Source organism: Lagopus leucura, unplaced genomic scaffold, assembly GCF_019238085.1.
Source record: "Lagopus leucura isolate 7727_CA_CO unplaced genomic scaffold, USGS_WTPT01 Super-Scaffold_702, whole genome shotgun sequence".
In the NCBI taxonomy this organism is placed as follows: domain Eukaryota; kingdom Metazoa; phylum Chordata; class Aves; order Galliformes; family Phasianidae; genus Lagopus; species Lagopus leucura.
Genome location: NW_024962254.1, coordinates 47,823 through 70,457, shown reverse-complemented (window position 1 = coordinate 70,457; position 22,635 = coordinate 47,823). Strand labels below are relative to the sequence as shown.

General features: G+C 44.3%; 1 protein-coding gene across 2 annotated transcripts in view; it reads right to left on the bottom strand.

The window, feature by feature from the left end:
- Positions 1-2,414: 2,414 nt before the first annotated feature.
- The window catches only part of UVRAG (UV radiation resistance associated), a 60,400-nt gene continuing 40,179 nt past the window's right edge, over positions 2,415-22,635 (bottom strand). Inside the window, exons 13-14 of one of the 2 annotated variants that reach the window (XM_042862532.1) lie at positions 10,330-10,408; positions 2,415-2,623 (exon numbers count right to left, since the gene is read on the bottom strand). In XM_042862532.1, coding sequence (XP_042718466.1) covers positions 2,579-2,623; positions 10,330-10,408 — 124 coding nt within the window. In that variant the 3' untranslated portion in view covers positions 2,415-2,578. Of the gene's footprint in view, positions 2,624-7,960; positions 8,182-10,329; positions 10,409-22,635 lie in introns of those variants that run through there. The other variant, XM_042862531.1, reaches the window with a different exon arrangement.

Sequence of the window (22,635 nt, the reverse complement as noted above, 5' to 3'; positions counted from 1 at the left end):
AACTTTTTGAAGTAATCACAGAATGGCCTGGGTTGCAAAGGAGCACAAAGCTCATCCACTTCCAACCTGTTCCTGCTGTGTGCAGGTCGCCAACCAGCAGCCCAGGCTGCCCAGAGCCACATCCAGCCTGGCCTTGAATGCCTGCAGGGATGGGGCATCCACAGCCTCCTTGGGCAACCTGTTCCATCCAGTGCCTCACCACCCTCTGGCTGAAAAAAGGAATAGGACATAGATGTGCATGTGGTATTAGATTTATGCTGTAATAAATCCATTCCAAAAGGATTAACAGGCAGTTTTCTCATTTGGTGTTGGGTCATTTTACTCTGTACCTTAAGATGTGGCAGGAAAGGAACCTGGAGAATTAGTTGTATGTGTATGAACAACAGGCTTCATGAAGCAGCATGCGTGCAGTGACAGAAGAGTAGATCTCTAGCACAAACTCTTACCTCTCCTGTGCTGTTTTAGAAAAGCCCTTTGTAAAAGAAAAGCAAAACAGAGTTTTCAACAGTTTATCTAAAGCATTGATTCAAACCTGTGGAATCTGTTCCTTAAAGTGAAAACATCCCTTGTTTCCAGAAAGCATTACTCAAAGAGCAACAGACTGCATAGAAAAGCAAGCGAGCCCATCCCAGAGATCCAACACATCACCTTTGGGGATTCTCAGCTTCCTGTCCCACATTTCACCAAAGCTGAACTGCTTCCCAGAGGACCATTCCACCATTTTCATGCGTAACATCAGTAGGTAAACCTGTGCAGGACTTGTTTCCTTTCAGAACAACGTATCCTTCCACAAAGGATGAGGACAAATGGCTTTAAGTCACACCAACGCTGAAAATCAATTCTTATAGGAGGGGGTATATTTTAAATGTAAAAGCTGAGGTCGTGGTCATTAAATCAGCATCTATTAAGCAACAACCTTCCAAAGGAAAACTAGGAGCTTATATTTATTAGACTGAAACAGGGTTTGCTTTGTTGGAGCATATAAACAGGAGGGGGAATGGCTGTTCGTAAGGGTGGATGGTGATAGGACGAGGAGGTTTTAAAGTGAGACAGGAAAGGTTTGGGTTGGATATGAGGAGGAAGTTTTTGAGCCAGAGGGTGGTGAGGCACTGGCACAGGTTGCCCAAGGAGGCTGTGGATGCCCCATCCATCCCTGCAGGCATTCAAGGCCAGGCTGGATGTGGCTCTGGGCAGCCTGGGCTGCTGGTTGGTGACCTGCACACAGCAGGGGTTGGAGCTGGATGAGCGCTGTGCTCCTTTGCAACCCAGGCCGTTCTGTGATTCTGCATTTTGCTTTTCTGTTAACACAATATTAACTCGAAAGATATTTGCATGAATTATGCACCAGGTCAGCAGAGAAAGGTGCAATATTCCATTTGGTATTTTGTGTCTCTTGAAAAAGAAATCCTCTCAAGGCCTGGATTTCTAAGCATTCTGGACTGGTCAAAAATGAAACAAGCCAACAGACATCAGACACACTTATTCCTTTTGTCAGAGAACGACTCGCTCTGAACTTCACCCACAGTATACACCAAGGCTGAAAGGCACTTATGGATGATTAAGCAGCTGTCATACCTAAAGCTTTCAAAACAGGATTTGTGCCCTGATGCGCCAAATCCTATCCAGAAGAGTAAGAGCCTGCCTTACAGAGGACAAAGCATTCATACTGAGCAGCAAGAGAACACAGGGTGTGGGTGGATGAGGAAATAAAAACAACAAAAAAAAGAAGGCTCACACTGCTTGTCACTTGCTTGCTAATGACAGGTGACAGCCATTTTTGCCCAGAGAGGCTGTGGATGCCCCGTCCACCCCTGGAGGTGTTCAAGGCCAAGCTGGATGGAGCCCTGGGCAGCCTGAGCTGGTACTAAATGCAGAGGTTGGTGGCCCTGCCTGCACTGGGGGGTTGGAGCTTCGTGATTCTTAAGGTCTCTTCCAGCCCAAGCCATTCTATGATTCTATGATATATGATATATTCATATGATATAGGACTATGATATATTCATTAAAGATGTTCAAGTGACAGGAATGGATTTAGTGCCTCTGTGCCTTAGCATGAGTTGTTTTTTCTCCTTAAGAGATAGATGGCAACAGGGCAGAAAGTGAGAAGGCTCCCGAAGGAAAGGACAGGCCCACAAATGAAGTCCATGAGTTCCACAGGTGCTAATGCTTTGTATCTGAAAGTCAAGCCCTGCCTCCAGAGCACACACCTTACTCATTAGGAAACTTTACAGACTCTTTCTTACTCTAATACACTGTGCCATGGCTTGATACTTCCCACTTTCCCATCTCTTCCAATTGCAAAAAGCAATCCCTATATAAACCACAAAGCAGTTTAAGTTGGCAACGGCCTTCATGTGTGTCATCTTAACTGTATCACGACTCCCTTTTCCTTCTGATTACTGAATCTTGGCTCTACTTTAAACACATACTCACTGTTTTAAAAACTTACTCAGCAGGCTGAAGAGTTAACATGCAGGGACGATGATGACAGCTGTGCAGCACACCAATGATCCAACACACAGAGCACTGCTGGTGATGGGCTGGTCCCCAAAATTCAGTTGGGAAAGTGCCTGTTGGCTCAGCAGGGGGTACGAGCCCCACCATTCCACCCAACCTCATCATCCTGTACAAGCAGAGCAAGAAACAGAGCCTCCAGCACTGCAGGTGATGTGATCAGGGCAAGCTGGTGAGCCCAGGGGCTGCTCATCCTTCACTGATCAATGCAGACTGCCTCCAGGCAAGGATAGACAGGCTGCCATCTGAATGAAAGGGTGACTGCAGTTACAGCTAAGCCAGTCTCATTTCAACCTATTTTATCTTGGCATGGGCGATAGGAAAGGAAAAAAAAAAATAAAGCTTTCCAACCAGTCTGCAAAAAAACACATGTAAATTCCCCAGTTCTAAATGATCTGGCTGGGTATCAGCTCGTTGCTGCCCTAGGAGACTTTCAGGAATGAAACCTCTCCTAAAAGCTTTTGGCTCCGTGTAGCTGCAGAGGGTACTTGTGGTTTTTCAGGTGCAGTCCCTTCCTCCTTAGCATTCAAATGAATGCTTGGCACTTGACAAGATGAGGACTCTGCTCTGGATTCAACCTGTGCTCTTTCAGGAACACTTTTCCCTACGCAGTTAAATTGGCCACAGATTCAGACAGTGGATTCTTTCTGAACCGTACATTTTATGATCTGAGGATAGGGGCCTCGTAAAAGATGTAGTATGCAAGTCACAGTATTCTGCACTCTAAGGGTCATAAGCACTGCATCTACACCGATACCCACACAACTCTTTAAGACACTTCTGCTCAGCAGTGTTTATTGCCAAAACAAATTTCTGCTCCTAACATTTCTGCTGTTCAACTTCCCATGGAAAAGTTTAATAGCTTCTATTATGAAACTGATTTTCTCCCATGTTAGATAGGCTAACAGAGCCAGCAGCTAGGCACCTTGCCTCATTTAATCTTTAAGAGCTGATTTTCAGTGCAGTTTCTTACATATGGCGCTAGCAGGAAGGCATTCAACTTTTATTTCATGCAGCTATTAGAGAGATAACACTTTGACTGCCACTAAATACATCAAGACAAACTCTGCTTTTCTTCCATGCCTCTGGGAATGTTATTATGTTATTTAGACAAGCTACACAAACAACATTCCCAGGAGAGCAGGAATAGCTGTGCAAACTTCTCTACCAAGCCACACAATACCTGTAAACGTTGCCTGCCACCAAGTGGACGCGGTGGCTCTGGACACACAGAAGGAAGATTGAGACAAGGTTCCTCGCTTGGATCTCCAGTGCCATGATGTGAAAATAAACAAATTTCCTTGGGAGAACTGACAAAAGATCGGCCCTGCAATTTTTTTTTTCTTCTCAAATAGCGAAGTTCAGATGTTGCTAATGATTGTCAGCTGAAAGCAGAACTATTTGTTGGCCAGGGCTCAGCAAATCATGCCAATGAGAATAGACATATCAGACTAACATCACTCAGTTGTCATCAGACAAAAATCAAGAGTGGATCAGAAGGGAAGCCTGGCCTCGTGGGGTGGTGCTGACCACATATTCAACACGATCAGAAAAAAAAAAACCCTTAGCTCATGCAGTGCAACGAATTAAAAAGATTTCACAAAACCTGTGGATGTGATGTCTGGGAAGGGACGTTCTGACTGCAGCAGTGACGAGCCAGGATAAGACAGGACTCATTCACTTCTCTCCTTAGCCCTAGGGAAGCAAAGAGCTGTAGAACAGCCCAGCTTCATCTGGTTTGTTTTGCAAGTCTGCCTTCAACAGCCAGCAGCTGAGGCAAGGACACAGCACCATCATTTCAAGGGCATGGCCACTGAAGGCAGATGGAGATAGCGACCAAGATTAAAGCAGCAGCAAGGCTCAAATGGGAGCCTTCAGTTCTATAGGGAAGCTGGGCTCAGGAGTTGATTTGTCTCTTGATCTTCCAGAGTTCTTACCTGGAGTCTCTCTCCTTTAACAACAGAATGAAATAAGAAATAATTTGATGCTTGGAGTTGCAAGAAAATTCACTGACCTGCTGACAATTCATTGAGCTGCTGACAAGAGGATAACTGCAGTAAATCCCCTTCCAACCAGGTCCAGAAGAATCTAGCTCCATCACTCCAAAGTATTCACTTCCTCTCCAAGCAATCTTGCAACTGGATGAGGAATAACATGTCTGGAATGGATCCTGCTAGAGACAAGCTCTTGAACTGGTAGTTTCATGAACAAGATGGTAACTCGCACTCTCTTCAATGGTATATGTATGAGTTAGAAGTAACAAACAGGGAAGAAGCCACGTAACATCTTCCACACAATTTAGCATCAGCTTTTCTCCAGCAGTAACATTACGTGTTCTCGATAAGGATTCATCTCCCACCTCGAGAGGTGGGCCTAGGAGAATCAAATGAGGTTCAACACAGCAAAGTGCCAGGTTTGGCACTTGGGCCGAAGGAATCCCACACATCCATAGAGACTGAAGGAGCAGTGCTTGAGAGCAGCCCTGCAGAGAAGGACCTGGGGGTCCTGGTAGATGAAAAACTGAACATGAACCAGCAGTGCTCCTGCAGCTCAGAAAGCAAATGGCATCCTGGGCTCCATCAGCAGAGGGGTGGCCAGCAGGGACAGGGAGGTGATCGTCTCCCTCTACTCTGCTCTTGGCTCCATCTGCAGCACTGTGCCCAGGGCTGGAGCCCCCAGTACAAGAAAGACAGGAAGCTGTTGGAGAGGGGCCAGAGGAGCCACAGAGATGATCAGGGGGCTGCAACACCTCCATGCAAAGACAGGCTGAGGGAGCTGGGCTTGTTCAGCATGGAGCAAAGAAGGCTGTGGGGTGACCTCAGTGCAGCCTGCAGTACCTAAAGGGAGCCTGCAGACAGGAGGGGAGTCAGCTCTTTACAAGGATAGATAACAGCAGGACAAGGGGAAATGGTGTGGAGTTGAGGGAGAGAAGATTGAGTTTGGATGTGGGGGGGAACTTCTTTACTCAGAGAGTGGTGAGGTGCTGGAACAGCTGCCCAGAGAGGCTGTGATGCCCCGTCCATCCCTGGAGGTGTTCAAGGCCAGGTTGGATGGGGCCCTGGGCAGCCTGGGCTGCTATGAAATGGGGAGGTTGGTGGCCCTGCCTGTGGCAGCGGGGTTGGAGCTTCGTGATCCTTGAGGTCCCTTCCAACCCAACCCATGATTCTGTGATCTCAAGAGGGATGGGCTGTCACTGAAATCATGGCAGAATCATCTCTTCATACATAACAAAGAGCCTCCAAAGTCAGCCTGAGCAACCAAGGCTGCAGGAATGAAAGGAAACAGAAGAGCTGCCAGCAAGCAGCAATAAAGCTTCTCTCTTCCTACAGGCCTGAGATTTCCAAGTCAAGCATTACACTCATACCCTACACTCTATGATTAGAAGATAAACACAAATAACTGAGAGCAAAATCCTGGAGCACCAAAACCACTGCTGAAGGTCTTACAAGAGCTCAGCTAATCACAGCCTACAGCCAAGCTGACCATGCCCTAAGATGAGAACCCTCTTTGGGAGATGCTACCTTGCCCATGTTGTGTGGCGCTGAGCACACAAAAATCTCAACTCTGAGCTACTGCCATTTATCCACTCAACAGAACCATTTTCATGGCACGAAATCCTGTGTGAAAGACCAATGCAAAAGTTGATATCATTGCCATATTAAAGCTTTACATTCTTCTGATACTCCACAGACTGAAAACACAGCTGGCCCCACAAGCTCTGCTGCTGCTGCTATCTCCTGGTATCTAATGCTTATGAAATTCATTTTATCAACCCATGAAATTCACTGCCATCTTCAGCAACTTTATTCTGTTTCACCTCTGACAGTGCTCAGGAACAGCAGTGATCTCCATTTGTTGACATTAATAGGTATAACTCATTAATTTCCCTTTGGAAAAAAAAAAATGCTTGGGCATGTTCATTACCAAAGAGCTGAAATCACAACTGGAAGTTTATGGGCTTACCTAATATTATCCCACATAAAAAACTACTCTGACCATCGTGAAGGCTTCAGTATTACAAATAGAAAATAGAGGGACTGAATTTGTGCTCGCATACAGATGGAAGTTATTATGAACTCTCAGAATTAACACACATTGTTTTGACTTTGGAATGTAACAGCAAAGCAAGTTTCTCCAAATAAATGCTCTACCGAGCTAATGCTGGGCTGCTTCTAATTCCAGCTGAATTCTCCTGAGTGCAAGATGTGGTTTTCATTGTTATTATCCTGCTGTTTCACAGAACAGTACCACTTTATCTCTAGAAGAGAGTTTGCATTTCAGTAATTTTTGTTAATATCAACCCAGCCTCACTTCTTCCCCACTCACATTTCGCTTTGCCCTGACAATTCCAGATAATTACGAAAGGAAAGAAGAAAAACACAACAAAACCAAACGCAAGGAAGCTTCCATGAAACTGCAAGAAGCCATTTGCATCAATGCAGGTTTTTCCGAGCTTTTTGTTTCTCACCTACACGATCAGGATTCACACGAGGCACTCAGTGAGGATGGAGACCTGAGCTCCTCCCTTCACACTCCAGCAGGGTCAGCCACGCTCTGACATCACACAGCAGTCAGGGAGTAAAGCAATGGATGGATCCGCGTTAACTCATGACAGAACACTCACAGGACTTGTTTCCTCAACCCCTTTGGGCCTTCAGAGGATTCTCTCACAGGCTGTGATGGTCTGGAGACCACCTCTCCCTGTCCATTCCATCTTTTTGGCCTCTATCCTCTTCAAAGTAAGCGTATCTGGAAGCTGTTCCCAAAGCATCCTTAAGATATTCAAAGAGCAACTTAAACTCCGGTAAGATACACTGAGAGCTACCTATGTTCTCCTGGAGGCTGATTCCAACAATCCCAGGTTTTAGATCAAGCCAGCCCTGAACACAGAACTCCTGTATTTCCATATATTATCTACCTGCTCTGCTAGATTGTTCACGCAGCTTTCAAGGCGGTATTTCCTCTTGGCAGAACCATAGAAAGCTGCAATAGCTGACAAAGAACATCAAAGAAGAGGTGACTGAAACGATTTATATAGACTTCAGTAACACTTTCATGATTAAACTAGTAGTAGAAGCCCCCCCCAAGGTTTCTGATTTGCTTTTATTATGTTTTTATAGTCAGCAACGTACAGCCTCAACCAGGAACGCGTGAACCACTGGTGTAGAACAAAACCACTTCACACAGTTTGGCCACCGACTACCCTGCTTTGCACCAGTGATCTCATGCAAGTTGGGAAACATTTTTCAACTCAAATACATCCTTCAAGTCTTCATTTACTTTTATGAGTTTAAAAACACGCCTGTGATTTTGGAAGTCGGCTACAAGGAAGGGAATGGGAATGAGTGACCGTGAGTTCAACAGTTCACAGTCCTTTGGAAACAGGACAAGAATAAAATCAGAATGAGTGATTTCAGCAGGCCCAACTCTGACAAGTCAAATAGAAAAAGAACAGGAAAAGTAGTGAAGTGGTGACAGTTCCTATTAAAATAAGAAAAAAGATACTACAGGCACAAGTGCCAACCAACCCAGACTGCAGGAAATGGAAAGTCTACCAACTTGGGCTCAACAAAGAGTTCAGAATTTCACCTACCAAAGCAGCACAGAGTAGCTGTTGCCACACAACCCAATGGCCAACTTCAGAATCATGCAGGAAAACACACGAGGCTGAAAAATGAAAGCAAGCAGCATTGCCACTTGCGAGCTACAGAATGAAGTAATGAATGTATGAAGAACAGATTAAGGAAAACGTGGATTTGATACTAATGGAGAGAGAAAGCTACCAATCATTTGAAGGAAAGGGAGCATTTAATCCATTTTTTCACTCCTGTCTTCCCTGCGAAAGCGTGAACAGATGGTTGCCATTGTTAATGCCAGCAACAAAGAGTCACAGTCTAAGTTATATTAACAGCTTGGTTAAGTGAATTTCCAAGATTAGCAGGATTTGATTAACTTCATCTTAAGCTATTTTAGCCTTTAAGTAATTTCAGAGCCATTGGAGGTTATCTTCCAAAATACACGAAGCATGGGCAAGATACCAGAAGTCTGGAAAATGGTAAATGCAATCCAAGCCTAAAAAACCCTCCAAACAATAGGATCCAGAAGTGTTACTCTAATTCAAAGGTAGGGAGGGTTGGAAGAGAGAGTTGGGAGGAGAAACCCAAACCAAACAAATAGAAATTAAGGATAAAAACGATTTTTCAGGCATAAAGGCGTCCAGTCAATTCCTATTTCAAGTCCCACAAACATGTTGGAACTGAGCTGTCGTGTTTCTGCTTGAATTTAAATACATTATTTTGTCACTTCGTGGTACACAAGTGACTGGGGAAATGGAACACTGGCAAAGCACCCTACAGAATGAATCCAGAGCAAGAACTCTTTGAGTGTAATTAACAGTTCACTGCCAATAGTGGAAGTGGCAATAACGAAGCAGGGCTACATGTGGATCCATGCTTCATCCCAGCTCCATTCAGTATTTCCATCCAGCGACCTAGATGAACAGAGAACAGGCTCACACACAAATAGCACTAAGCTGAGACTGAGTTCTCACCATTTACTTCCCAATCTCCTACATCATGCCACCAAATCAGAGAATCAAAGAGGTGCAGCCTTAAGGCTACAGCCTGGGGTACCCTAATATGCCATTTAAAGGAGTCATCTGCACACAGAATGGTGTACAGCAGAGACTGAGCCCTGTGCTGAAGGACAAATTCCACTGTTATTCTGATGAGGGTACAAACCTTATAATGAGCTTAACAAAAACTGCAAGGACTTGCAAAGATTTCTCCCTTACTCAATGCTTTGATGGCACCCAGCTTTGGGAACGGAGCTTCAAGAAGGATGCAGATCAGATGGAGAACAGCAGGCAACAAGAATGCTCCAACCTTAAGAGCTGCGATCCAAAGACGACACTCAGACAAGGAGAAGTTGTCTTTCAATGCATAACGGCTTGCATATAAAGCAAATTAATGAACAGATTATTAAAATCAGAGGCTACGTGGTTTAAAGAACCAAGACAGATGAGATGTCAGGGAAGCTTTTAACAGCCAAGACAGAAAAGAACAGGGACAGACTGATGAATCCCAGGCTATCTTTCAGGACATGGTCTGTAATCAACTAAGCAGAGATGCACAGATCCTGCTTTAGGACCATGCACCAACCCGAATGGCCCCACAGGTCCCTTTGGGATCAGGTTCTGCTTTTTGAACACTGTCTGAATTCCATACCAAGCGTGTGGCAGCAGGTTTCAATGCCATCTCAAATAGGAGTTCATCAGCTTGTACAAGGCAAAAGCAATTAACCGTGCATTTAGCAACACAGGAGATGATTTAAAAGCAAACAAACCAAAAAAACAACACAAGAGCAAGGAAGTAAGGATGATTATAGGACTTAAAAAACAACTCGGGCATTGGCAAGGCTTATGGTTTTCCAGACTGTTGTGTTTTCTTATCAAACAAGTGTTGAGGTAGAACTCCAGTTAAAATAATAATATTAAAGGGCACAGTGATGAGAAAGAAATTAATATGATGAAAATAACAGAAAGCACTTTCCACTTTCAAAACAGCACACATACACACACAGTATTTACCATTTAACAGGAAAAAAAGGCTTACTGGCTGGCAAGCCCTCCTCTGAGCAGCAGAGAAGGTCTTGAACACAAAGCAGTAAGGCAGGTGAGGGCCATCATTTGAAGAGTGCCTCCAGCAGGTCACAGATGTTCTCTATGGAGAAGAGCCTCACAAGACAGTAGTGCTGCCACAGTGACACTAGGAGATGATAGATAATCAGTAAAAGAAAAAATCTCAGTGTACCAACCTGTGCTATGTTTTTGTTGAGAAGATACACTCCATATTCAAACTGAAGCTTCTCTCCTCCTTTTGGGTATAAAGGAAATCTGATGAGGGAGAAAAAATACAAAAAAGAAAAGCATTTAAGGTGACATTATTCAGATTAAAAAGCCACAGACCCCAAGATTAGAAAGGAAAAGATCACGAGCTTCTCTAGCTCTGGATCCCCTCCATACATCATCAGCAACTCTCTGCACCTGCAGTCCTTTAAAAAAAACTGATGTCAAAATTAAGCAAACCCAATTCATTAGCTGAAATACTTTATGTTCTCAGAAGATGCTTTTTGACCCTGCCAGCGCTGCAATATCCCTCTCAGTTCCTGAAGCATGCACTGTAATATCAGATCCCACTTTTGCATTCATATTCAGCCACGGTTAGCTCACTTCCCAATCAAACAAATCTTTTAAGAGCTCTCCTTTGATTACATTTTTATTTGGAGATTGGAAGAGTACAGATCTCTTGACAGACGTTTGCAAGCCCATTTATCAACACAGCAGAAGAACAGTACAAAGGGTTCCTCGTTTGTGGGGGCTCTCCATCCCATCCACACGCCATACAAAGCCCTATAATGCCCTTGGACAGCTATGCCAGGTGCATCTCTGTACGTTCTGGGAGCCCTGGCTTAAGTGAAGTGGTTCACTGTTGCCACTATTTGTAACCTACCTTGCTGAGGATTGCCTTCCGACCCCTCCTGAGCACCAGAGGTTGAGGTCACTGTGGTCAAGTTGGTGATTTTAGTACAATCTCCAGCTTACATTGATGGGAACTGCACCACGAAACCAACTCTTGCCTTCCTTACAAACCCTACGTTCTGTAGCTCTTAATCAAGTAGCCGAGTGCATTATCTGCACAAAGCCCACATTACATCAGAAAGCAAAGACTCTCCTGAATTTAAGATAACAAACACAGGAGATGGATATCTCCTAGAAACAACACGCACCACGGAGGGGTGGTTACACAAAGTGTATTTTATCATCAATCAGAGAGAAAATCTTGACTGCAGCCCCGCAGTAGAGTACATTTGCAACATCTAAGGAGAACTATATAGCACCATTAAAGCTAAAGGTGAACGGGTCACGATCACAGCAAATCAAATATTAAGATGTCAGTTTCAAGTTTTATGCTGCTTTCAAGCTCAGCAGGTCACTTCAAGTTGAGGAATATAAAAAGCACCACCAATAGCACGCATCCAGCTCACCTTGTTTAACACAGCCATAAATCCACCGCCTTCCCCACGCAAGAAAACAGAACCTTGAGAAATGAGCACATGCTACAAAAATCCCACCCCGCGTTACCCTGAGTGCGAAGCACAAACAGGAAAGGGATTCATTTCAGTATCTACAATTACACTCAGCCAATCGTAGCAGGATTCAGATCTAAAGGATACCTTCCCAATTAAGGGTATAAAACTCAGTCAAGCTTGACAGTAAAAGCACCATTAGGGACACAAGCTGTGTCTCTGTATACAACAGTATTTCATTAAGTCACCAGTAACAGGAAGCACGTATTCTGCTATTAGATACAGAGCTCTTTGATACACATCAGATAGAAAAAGTGGATAAAGCTGTTTTACAGCTCCTGCTACCGTCTCCCACACAGCTGAAACGGTACAGATTAAGCTTTTCTCTTTATCAGGTTGGTCTTGGTGTGGGTTTCTTTTTTATTTTTGGCAGTTAATCACAATTCCGTCCTCTAACCTCCACTAATTAACCCTGAAAGACTCTGAACTCCATTTACATCAAAGACTCTAACCCTGAAAGACTCTAAACTCCAATTACATCCTCACGTCAGCACTTATAACGTCACAAGTCACATGAAAGCCTTGAAAAACATGAGTGAATGCCTTTGCATAGGCACATTTATGACATATAGAAAAACACCCCCAACTTTGATGTTCCTTTCTTTGTGTGTTATCTCACTTGCCCATTAGGGCTGGTCACAAGCAATAAACTTAAGGGACAGGAACCAGGACATTTCATATAGTGGTTCACCAAGCATAATTGAACGCAACCTTAACTGCTGGCTCCCTACATGAAATTGTTTCTGCCTCCTTCACATAGCATGGCTGTAAGCTCAATCTCTTCCCTTGGCACGCGGCGTGTTGGCCTGCTGGGTAAGGCTATAGTTATCCTTGCTCAGATATTACACTTGAAAATTACTCTTTTGGTCATTTTATAATCACAAAGCACTCAATAAAATGCAAAGTGGCGTGTGCCTGCTCACTGCACTCCAACACCTCCCTTCTTTGATTCCATTCTTAATGATATGTTTGGGGGGGGGGGGAAGAAGAGAAGATCACCAAGCTCCTGTAAAGCAGAACACAGATGCTTGATCTAAGATGAGAAATTCAAAGGATTAAGTGTGATGTATTTATTGGAAAGAAGAAAAAGCATGCCACCAGTGTCAGCTGTGTAATCACTAGATGAGACTGTTAGAAGTTACTAAGTAGTAGCACAACCTGTCAACTTTAGGAACACCTTTACACAGACAAAGCCATCCCTTGGCATAGAAGTTGCACTCTTCCTCCTTCTGTCCTAGGGTCCCTCCTCAAGCATCTCTTGAAAGGTGATTTAGGAGGTTCCTGAAGATCAGAAGAAAGCAGTCATCACCCTCACGTCCCAGAAGAGCAATGCAAGAAGCTACCAGCTAAGCCCTGGGAAGGTGATGGAGAAAATAATCCTCAGACACGTCCAAACATCACAAACACTGAGTGAACAACAACCTCGTGGAGTTCAGAATGGGGAAACGGGGAAGTAAAAAGCCCAGCCACCAGTACAGGATGGGTAGGAAACAATCAACTGGGAAGCATCTTAGCCCTGGTGGGTGCTCAGTTGAACAGAAGCCACCAACATGCCCTTGAGGCAAAGAGGACCAACAGCACCTCGGGTTAGGACAAGCATCACCAGGGATGTGATCCCTCCCCTCTGCCCAACTGCTGCTGAGATCACATCTGGAGTGCAGGGTCCAGTCCTGGCTCCCAGCTACAGTCAGACATGGATGTACTTCAGCAAGTCCAGCAAAGGATCACAAGATGATGAGGGTTTCTATCACCTTATCTCAATGCTTTGTGCAAGTCTTGATCACTGCGGATGAGAAATAAAGAGCCCAAAATAACTTAACCAGCTTCCTAGAATTATGGACAGCAAAGCTTCTACCCTGTGCAGTTAGATCGCTCTTCACTCACGTGAACTCCTGGAGTATTAGCCTTCATCAGCAAGCAGACTTCATAAAACAGCTCTAAGACAACCTGCACTTACAGCAGATATTCTGTTTCTGTATACGAAGTGCACAATGCTCAGCTGACACACAGCAGCAGTAATTTCAACAGTGGCTCATAAAGAAGAGAGAGTTCAAGAATATTAACTTGGTGTAAGAAAAAAGCACAACTTCAGTAGCTTATAACACACCAGCCCAATTTGGAGTTGTTGCTGTCTATTGTTTCCACTGCACTCAAGGCTGTTCTTGCTCCACAGGACACCTGACATGCCAGCAATGATACCAGGAGGGAAAAACACAAGGACTAATGGTGATAGAAGGAGCAGGGAGGCAGGCATCTGGCAAGGCAGCTTTGGGATCAATGACAATTGTGCCAAAGATGTGCAAATCAAGAAAAGGGTTTCACTCTGAATTCAGGTGAGCGATCCAAACAGCACACAGTTTTAACCAGATGGTCAAAACGTGCCTTAAAGATCCAGGATAAAATAATAAGAGGATTTTCAATCTTGAAAGCCTATGTTTGCTGTTTTGGAAGCGTCATGTTTCACTCACATAATCCTGAAGGAGTGACAAAAGTAAAGCTCTTACAAATGCCTATGGTTAAAAGTTGTGTTTTCTAAGACTGATGGGGATGCAAGATGGGCAGAGTAACCCAGCTGCACCACGCTGCCAAAATGGAGGCAAATCCACAACCAATTGCACAACATGCACAGGAGTTGCATTGTCAGACACACTGCTCACCTCCCCTTTCATGGAACGTTGCTCTGAACAAAACTCTTGTTCCTCTACTCATGGTACCTCAATGAGAGAACAGTTTCTTCCACAGTAAACCACAAAAATATCATGGTTAGTGACTGAAATCATGCTCAAGACTTATACTAACACTGTTCCAGACCCAAAGTGTCAAAATGAGCTTTAGGGCCCCCTTTAACTGGGAACCAGTAAAAATAAGTTCACAGCGGTTACAAGGCACTGTTTATCACCACCAAGTGATTTCATTTCAGCAGAGCTTGCAACAGTTGGCAACCAACATGGTTTCATCTTAGCTGTGCTCCATCTGTCCTGGTTGAGGGGGGGTTCCCAAGTATAAGCATCCCCTCTCTACCTGGAATTCCCAAAGCAGATGTGAGATGCTGAATAAAGAACATTTCTGCTTAAACCTGGTCCAAGAAAGACTGCCATGGAAGCCATAAGGGAACAGGCTACTAAGAATCAGTGAGGAAACCCCTCACGTCCATCAGAGGCACCTCAAGTTCAAATCAGATCTTATTCTTAGCACTGAAATCTGTTGAGCACTGGATGCTACCTGTCACCGAGCAGCTCTAAGGGCAAAGGAATGCCAAGTTTCTGAAGCACTTCAGGTCGCTCAGTTTCAGTCTGTTTGCACAGAGAGGTTTTGCTTACAGGCAGTGAGCAAGCAAACTCAAAAGTAAGAGCAGGTCAAGGCTCAGCTCTGCTCATTATATTGGACAAGAGGGAATGGCTTCAAGTTGTGCCAAAGGGAGTTGGATGGCAGGGAAATTTTCTTCTTGGAAAGAGCAGTTGAGTATTGGCAGGGCTGCCCAGGGAGGTGGTGGGGTCACCATCCATGGGGTTGTTGAGATGTGGCACTGAGGGACGTGAGGGGTTGGGGTTGGTGACCTTAGAGGTCTTTTCTAAGCTGAATGATTCTACCACCAAATATACCCGCTTCTAAGAAACTGGAGAGACAAATCAAAGCTTGCTCTCAAGTATCAGAATACAGATCAGCACGAGGCTAAAATCAGGAATCTCTAATTTCCTCGTCAACTGCCCACACAAATGGGTGAAACGAAATCAGAACTAGAAGGAGTGGTTAAGTGTGTGTCAACAGCTGGCGCTACTTCACGGTGCAGACTCCATCAGAAGGTTTCTAGAGCACTAAGCCTCATTAGATCCTCTCAAAAGAGCTGTGAAAGGGAAGAACTGAAGCCAAGGTTAGAAAGTCTAACACCAAAATAGAAAGTCTACTTATTGCAAGTTAAAACTGCAAAACCAACACCTCAGCACCAACAGCAGGCAATCCTGCATTCTTCCAAGACCTTGCAACACCTCACAAGCTATAAAAGAATCAGTCAGCTCCAACCTCTGCATGAAGAAATACCATTATGATGGGTATTGCACTTACAGGTGCACACCTACACTGTTAACAAGACTCCTTGGAAGCCACTGGTTTGGAGTCAGTCTTCACACTGACTTTTCTTTTAGACTTTTTCTAACCTGGTATTTAATCTAGAAGCATCTTGGGTGTAAGAAGCATGCTGCTATACTTCTCATTTCAGCTTCTATGAGATATAATCTAACATCAGCAAATGGCATTTTTCAATTTACAGGGAATGTAGGCAGGGTTCTGGAATTGTCAGCTCTGATTTAAAAGTCTTCCTATTTAAAAAGAAATTCAATATCCACATTTCCAGTCAACGTGGAAAACTAACGGTGGCTGCTTGCCACCATTTCCACTCCAGCTGAAACACTAAGATGAAAACAGTGTAAATGACAGAGCCATGTAAAATCAAGGCAGATTTTGATTTCCAGTTGAAACTGTGTTCTTGTCTAAAAACTGTTTGTGTTCTGGGGTCGGTGTGAGATGCAAAGACAGGAGCTTCAATGATCACCTTTTCTAGCTGCACCTGTCCAGAGGCCTGAAACCATTTCTGCTTGAAGTAGATCCTATGCTGTCTCTGCAGGAATGCAGCCCAGAAGCTGAGAAGCACCCCAGGAGACCACCAGCCACTGTCCCATATCTTTGGAAGCACCTGCTAAAAAACTTAAAAGCTGATTAGTCTGGTATGTGTATTTTAGATATTATAAGCTTGCTCTGTTCTTTTTTTCTTAAACAATTCATATATAAAACTGTCCTGGTTATTCTACCCTAACCAATAAGAAGTTCCTTTTTTAGTTGATCTCAGTCAAACAATCATCAAGATCTCACTTAATTCCATATCCTGATGTGCATTTCTGAGCTAATCCTTAGTTGCTCTGCACTGCAGCTTCAGTTTTTGATGGTCATGCAGTAAATCACAGCAGGACTCCCGTTGCACTCAGATGTTAGCTGTTAGGAGAGTTGGAAGAATCTTTATTCCATCTCTTTCTTTCAGACCTCGAGTATCTCTCACCAATTCAAGTCCAAATACATTTGCAGTTGTGTTCTGTGATTTATGAACTCCTCTGTACCCGGAAAAACCACATACAGACCAATATATTGGTGGCCAATTCTTATTGTCCAGAGCCACCTGTCTTTAATAGAAACTACTTTTAAAGTTAAAGAAATTGCTTCATTTAACTGCTTTCACCTGCTTTTACTTTCGTATCACGCCAGATGTTTTACGTCTGTTATTCTTTCTTCTGTTCAGTCTTTCTGCCATAGACCAAATGATACTGAAAGTCTCGAAGTTTAATCTCTATTTCACAAAGCTCTTTGGGGGAAGAAGCGAGTAAAATGAAGGTTTTACACATTGCATTTAACTGCTTTCCCTCAGCTGAAGCGTGGCACAATTATCTCGTTTGGAACTGGGTTAAACAACATTAATTTACAAAACGATGCAAATGCTTGAAGACCAGCACTGCAGGTAACTGTCCCAGTACACTGATGGTGGTGTGTGTTAAGACACCAAACAAATGCCCCCACCACTGGGGCTGCAGAACAGCTGCCGTGAGATGACTGTGCAGCACACTGACTTGGCAGCACACAGCTGAAACCTAATTATTCACTATTAAGGAGATAAAGAACCGGTGGGATTTCTGTGACTGCCACAGGCACTGCTGCTGCAATAGCAAGGAGTCATCCATCAGATTGAGAGCACAACTGTGCCTCACACAGCTCCACCAAAAGAGCAGGGCAGTTTAGAAACAGGCCAATTTCGAGCTTAAGTCCTTGGGTAGGATGACCTAACACGAGGAGAGAACTAAATCCAAAGCCAGTGAAGGTAAAGAGTTGAAAAACAAAAAGTTCTTGTGCGATATGGCTGAAGCACAAGGATTGTACAAGAACAAGGTTTAAGTGTTTACCGAAGTTTAAGTTTCAACTTCACCCCCCTTTTCGGGGGCAGGCAGGGGAGGAAGGAGCAGTTTTCTCTTCAACCTCACCACTTAGTATTTGCTCATCTGAAAGGAATGCTGCATCGAGAGGAGAAAGTGCTAGGGCTTTTCTCAACCAGAATAAAGCAAGTCTTGAAAGCCTTTAAACTAAAACAGCGAGCAGGGCAAAGCAGGGCAACCATTGTCCAGCCATCTCGCTCTGAACCACTATTCCCCCAGCACGCTTCACATCAAGCATTGGGAGAGCTCACAGAACTACAGAATGGCTTGGGTTGGAAGGAGCCTCAAAGTTCCAAGCCCCTGCCACAGGCACAGGGCTGCCCACCGCCAAAATCAAGCACTACATCAGGTCGCTCAGGGCCCCAAACCTCCTTCCTTTCCAGATAAGATACACTGAGGTTTGATCTGCTTCAGAGCGGAGACTGGCACAGATCTTAAATAACTTGCCCAGCTGACTCTTGGTGGTAGGAACACGACTAAAATGCTGGAGCACAAACCTGCCTTCAGCACTCAGCTCCTCAGAGATGCAGCACAGAGCACTGTGGGTCCCCTTGATATCAAGCTGCCAGTCAATAGCACAGGTCGCAGATTCCCCTCGCTGTGACCAACAGCCTGCAAGGAACAGTTAACGAGTCTGCCAGCAAACAGCAGGATCAGAAAAGGCAAAAGATCCCCACCTGGTGAATTAAGCTGGAAATCAAATGGAATGGCAGTGAAAGGAATCACAAGTAGATGCTTTGTTTTGTTAGAGATGAGATTAAGACAAATATGAATCATAGAGTGATCAAATCTGAATTCACTTACGCTTCTTAGTCTCTACTTGAGAGAAAACAAATACTTGTAAAACAAACCTGATGACAAAAATACAGACTGCCAAGGGAGAAAAGCGCTTCCCCATCCACACTTGACACAATGCAAAGAAAATTAGTTTAGTGGGAAAGAAAAATCTATTGCATATTGGCAGCTCAACTGTATGAAGCATACTTGCAAAATGCCTATCTGGATAGCTCAACAATGAGCTAATCAAAAGCAGAAGCACTGCCATCTTTCTATTAAGCAGTGTAACTGCTGTGACCTTGCTCTTGGTGAACATACAATCACTTCAATATGTACAGGCTGTACGTAGGGAAAGAACCCAAAGATCCAGGTTATGAAAGCCTTGATAAGCCAGTTGCAAATTTATAAGTAGTAATGAAAAAAAATGAAGATATCTTTCTACTAGTTCAGCAAATAAGACTTTCACACACCTACAGAGCTCAGCCAGCAATGTGTGCAACAAGGATGGGTTTCTGTTGATTGTGCATCTCTCTGACACACTGCAGCTTGAACCCAAGGCTTGCTGTGATGAATATCACACCATAAGGACTGACTGTATGGATAGAGCAGACAGCCTTGCTATCAGAGCTCTAAATCTCCCTGCCACGGAGGGATCGTTTTTAACCAGAGGACACTTGAAGGAGGTCAAGTCCTCGCTCCTTGAAAAATGAAGTAATGTTTTGAATAATAACCTCATCAGGAGCACTGAGTTCTAATGGGAGTAAGCAAAGACCAGTACATCTCCACAGAAACATGTTTCAGCTGTGGATGTCTGGGGGCGGTGGGCTCATCTACTGCAATAAGCAAACTCTGCTTTCTCAGCCTGGCTAGCAGCATGCTCAAGCTGTCAAGCTCCCAGAGCCAGCGTTAATGTCATCTACGTTCATTAAAGAGCACCTGATGTCATTTATAATCTGTGCACCGTAACGATGATGGCCCAATGAAGGCAAAAAGCACTGTTTTTGGTGATCAAGAATAAAACAGCCCTGGATTCTAGCTAAATATCCTCAAGAATGTGGAAGGCAGAAATAGCAGTTCAAGATAAGTTCATGGCAAAAAGCATTCTTTGAGCAACACAGTTGAACACTTAACACGCACTCAATCTACCACAAAGAATCAATTCTGCTTTGACAGCTATTAGATTTCTCAACAAACCATCTCCCTCCATCTGATTCCAGTTTGCCAAGATCCCCCTCCTCCCCCTCCCCCAGAGCTGCCATTTTATCAACCCTGCTGAAGCACCAAACGTGATTAAAGATTCCCCTGTCCTGCTGGATGAAGTTAGCATCAGTGTGAAGTTATTCTTCACTTGCCTGTGTCACAGTATTTCAGATGGCTGTGTTGCAAGTGGTTTATCTGCAGCTGGACACAAAGCAATAGCCACCTCCTCTCCTTTTCAGCTTGCACATTCTTAGAAACAGCAGCATGAAGCACTCTTAGGTTGAGCTCATTCAATCTGTGCTTTCCCAGCACTCCAAGCATTGCCTACATGCCTGCTCAGCAAGGCTTTGCTCCTCTTGTTTGCAAATCCAGCTAGGTAACATGGCAGCACTGTTGTCACAGAATCAGTTTCGATGCCAGCTTTCCTTTCCTCGGGTCCAACAGGCAGAACTTCTCGCATCACAACTTGCTGGTCATAACTGAGACTGCTTGACTCAGTCCTGTGTGAGCCACACACAGTAAAATGGAAGCTTGCTTTATTAGTGCAAACAAGCTTGTCTTACGTGTAACCCCAGCCCATGGAACGAACTGCTCAAACACATGCACATTAAAAGTACACCTGGCCTGACTACTCTAACTTCTCCATTTCTCTCGAGTTTGGCCTCTTAAACCAATTAAAAGCACCCCAAAACAAGCTACAAACCCTGCAGGTTCGAATGGGATTCAATCAACAAAGCCATGCAAATACATTAACGTTCACACAACTCTACGGTTCTCTGGCCAAGCATCCATCAGCTCTGGCTGTAAATAAGATGCCTTGAGATGAACTCATTGCTGTTTTACATCCTGGAGGAACACAGAAGCGTGCTGAAGATCTGACAGCCATCCACATTTCATGTTGAATTACAAAGTGGCCTCATCCCACTGACCTGGTTCTAACGATTTGTGCGTCTGCTGCTTTACCAAGCGGACTAAGCAACAAATGAAATCAGGCTCTAAGCTCTTGGCACCTACAGAAATACAACTCATTTTAAGTCTATGTTATTAGATGTTAGAAGGAAATTCTTGACTCTGTGGATGTGAACACAGGCCATATGAGGAGAGGCTAAAGGAGCTGGGAATGTTCAGCCTGGAGAAGGGGAGGCTCAGGGGAGACCTCATTGCTCTCTATGACTGCATGAAGGGAGGTTGTAGTGAGCTGGGGGTCGGCCTCTGCTCTCGTGTCATCAGTGATAGGAGCAGAGGGAATGGCTTCAAGCTACGGCAGGGGAGATTCAGGCTGGACATGAGGAAGTATTACTGTTCAGAAAGGGTGGTCAGGCACTGCAATGGATGCCCAGGGAGGTGGGGAGGCACCGAGCCTGGGGGTGTTCAAGCAAAGGCTGGATGTTGTGTTGAGGGACGGGGTTCAGTGGGAGCTGTTGGGAATGGGGGAACGGTTGGACTGGATGAGCTTTGAGGTCTGTTCCAACCTTGGTGATTCTATGATTCTGTGATGTCCCATGTCTGGAGGCACTTGAGGCCAGGTCAGATGAGGGCCCTGGGCAGCTGTTCTGTGATACCACTTTCACTCTTATGTTGGAGCAATCTCATCAGAAGTGAAAAATGCAAATAGTTTGCACAGGTTTGTCTCAAAGCTAGGAAATACTTCAACTGCTCAATAATTATATACAAATCTTGATTACACTCACGAAACACAATGGGCTGACACAATGTGGTCTTGTTTGAGTTAAGCCTACATAAATGGCAGCACAAAACAGAATCATAGAATGGTTTGAGTTGGAAAGGACCTTAAAGCCCATCCAGTTCCAACCCCTGCTGTGGGCTGGGTGCCCCCCACCAGCTCAGCTGCCTGGGGTCCCATCCATGGCATTGGGTATCTCCAGGGATGTGGCAGCCACAGCTTCTCTGGTATTCTATACTTAAAACTTGAGTCATGTGAAGCTTCAACTACAAAACACAGAGAGTAATTAGAGCCTTGAGGCAGCACAGAAGCCAAAAGACTCTCAAACAGATGCATAAGTACACACAACTGTAATCAAACAAACAACAAGACCAATATCCTTTGAAAAGATTCAAACAGAGATTCAGGTAGAGCAAAAAGCAGTGTTCACCTTGCAAGATGTTTAGCTTATATCAGCATTTCAAGACAAGACCTGAGACTATCTAAAAATAATATGACAAAGGCAGCACCACCAACGCAGGCAGTTACTCAAAGCATGTCTTACTCCAGAAAGCATTTCTTATTTTGCTACAAATCAGAAGCTATGCCTTATTTAAAACTCTGGGAGCAGGCTAACAGAACATTAAATGCAGGACTTGACAGAAAGCATCAGCACAGGTCATCACCAGTTCACTTTCAGCATTCTTACCATGTTTACGAAAACAAGATGAAGTGTTTCTATTCCGCAGTGCCAAGGAATTTAGGTAGCTTATTTAGCAAGGGTGTTTGTTTGCCACTGGAAGGAACTCACTGCTGTGCTAAGCAGCTTCAATTTGGGAGTTCTGTATTCAGAGCCTTTGGAAGGGGTGCTGCTTCCTCTTATATGTATGATGCACTCTGAAGATGCTGAAAGGGACCGCTGAGGAAACGTGTTAACGAGGTATTCACTCAAAGTTCTATTCTTGCTTTATGTTGGCTCAGGAAGCCATAAATACAGCCTTTTAGTAGTGCCCAAATGCATTAATAGGATACAGAGGGAACAGGTACTGAGTAGATAATAAATACCAGCACCTCTGCAATTGCAAAATATCTACAATACCTGCCAGTGACATACAGTAATGGGGCTGGATGCAGGGGAGATGCTAACCACAGCCCCCTGCTGTGTGCATGCTTCAGTGCCAGCAACTAGAACCATAGAAGACCCCAAGTTGGAAGGGACCCATAAGGATCACTGAGTCACTGCTCAAGGGCAGGTTACTGAAACAAAGAAATGTAATCATGTTAATTGCTGTGCTCCGTTCAGTTAGGAGCAGGTGAGAAACACAAGCTATCAGACTAGAAGGAAAAGTGCAAGTTAAGACA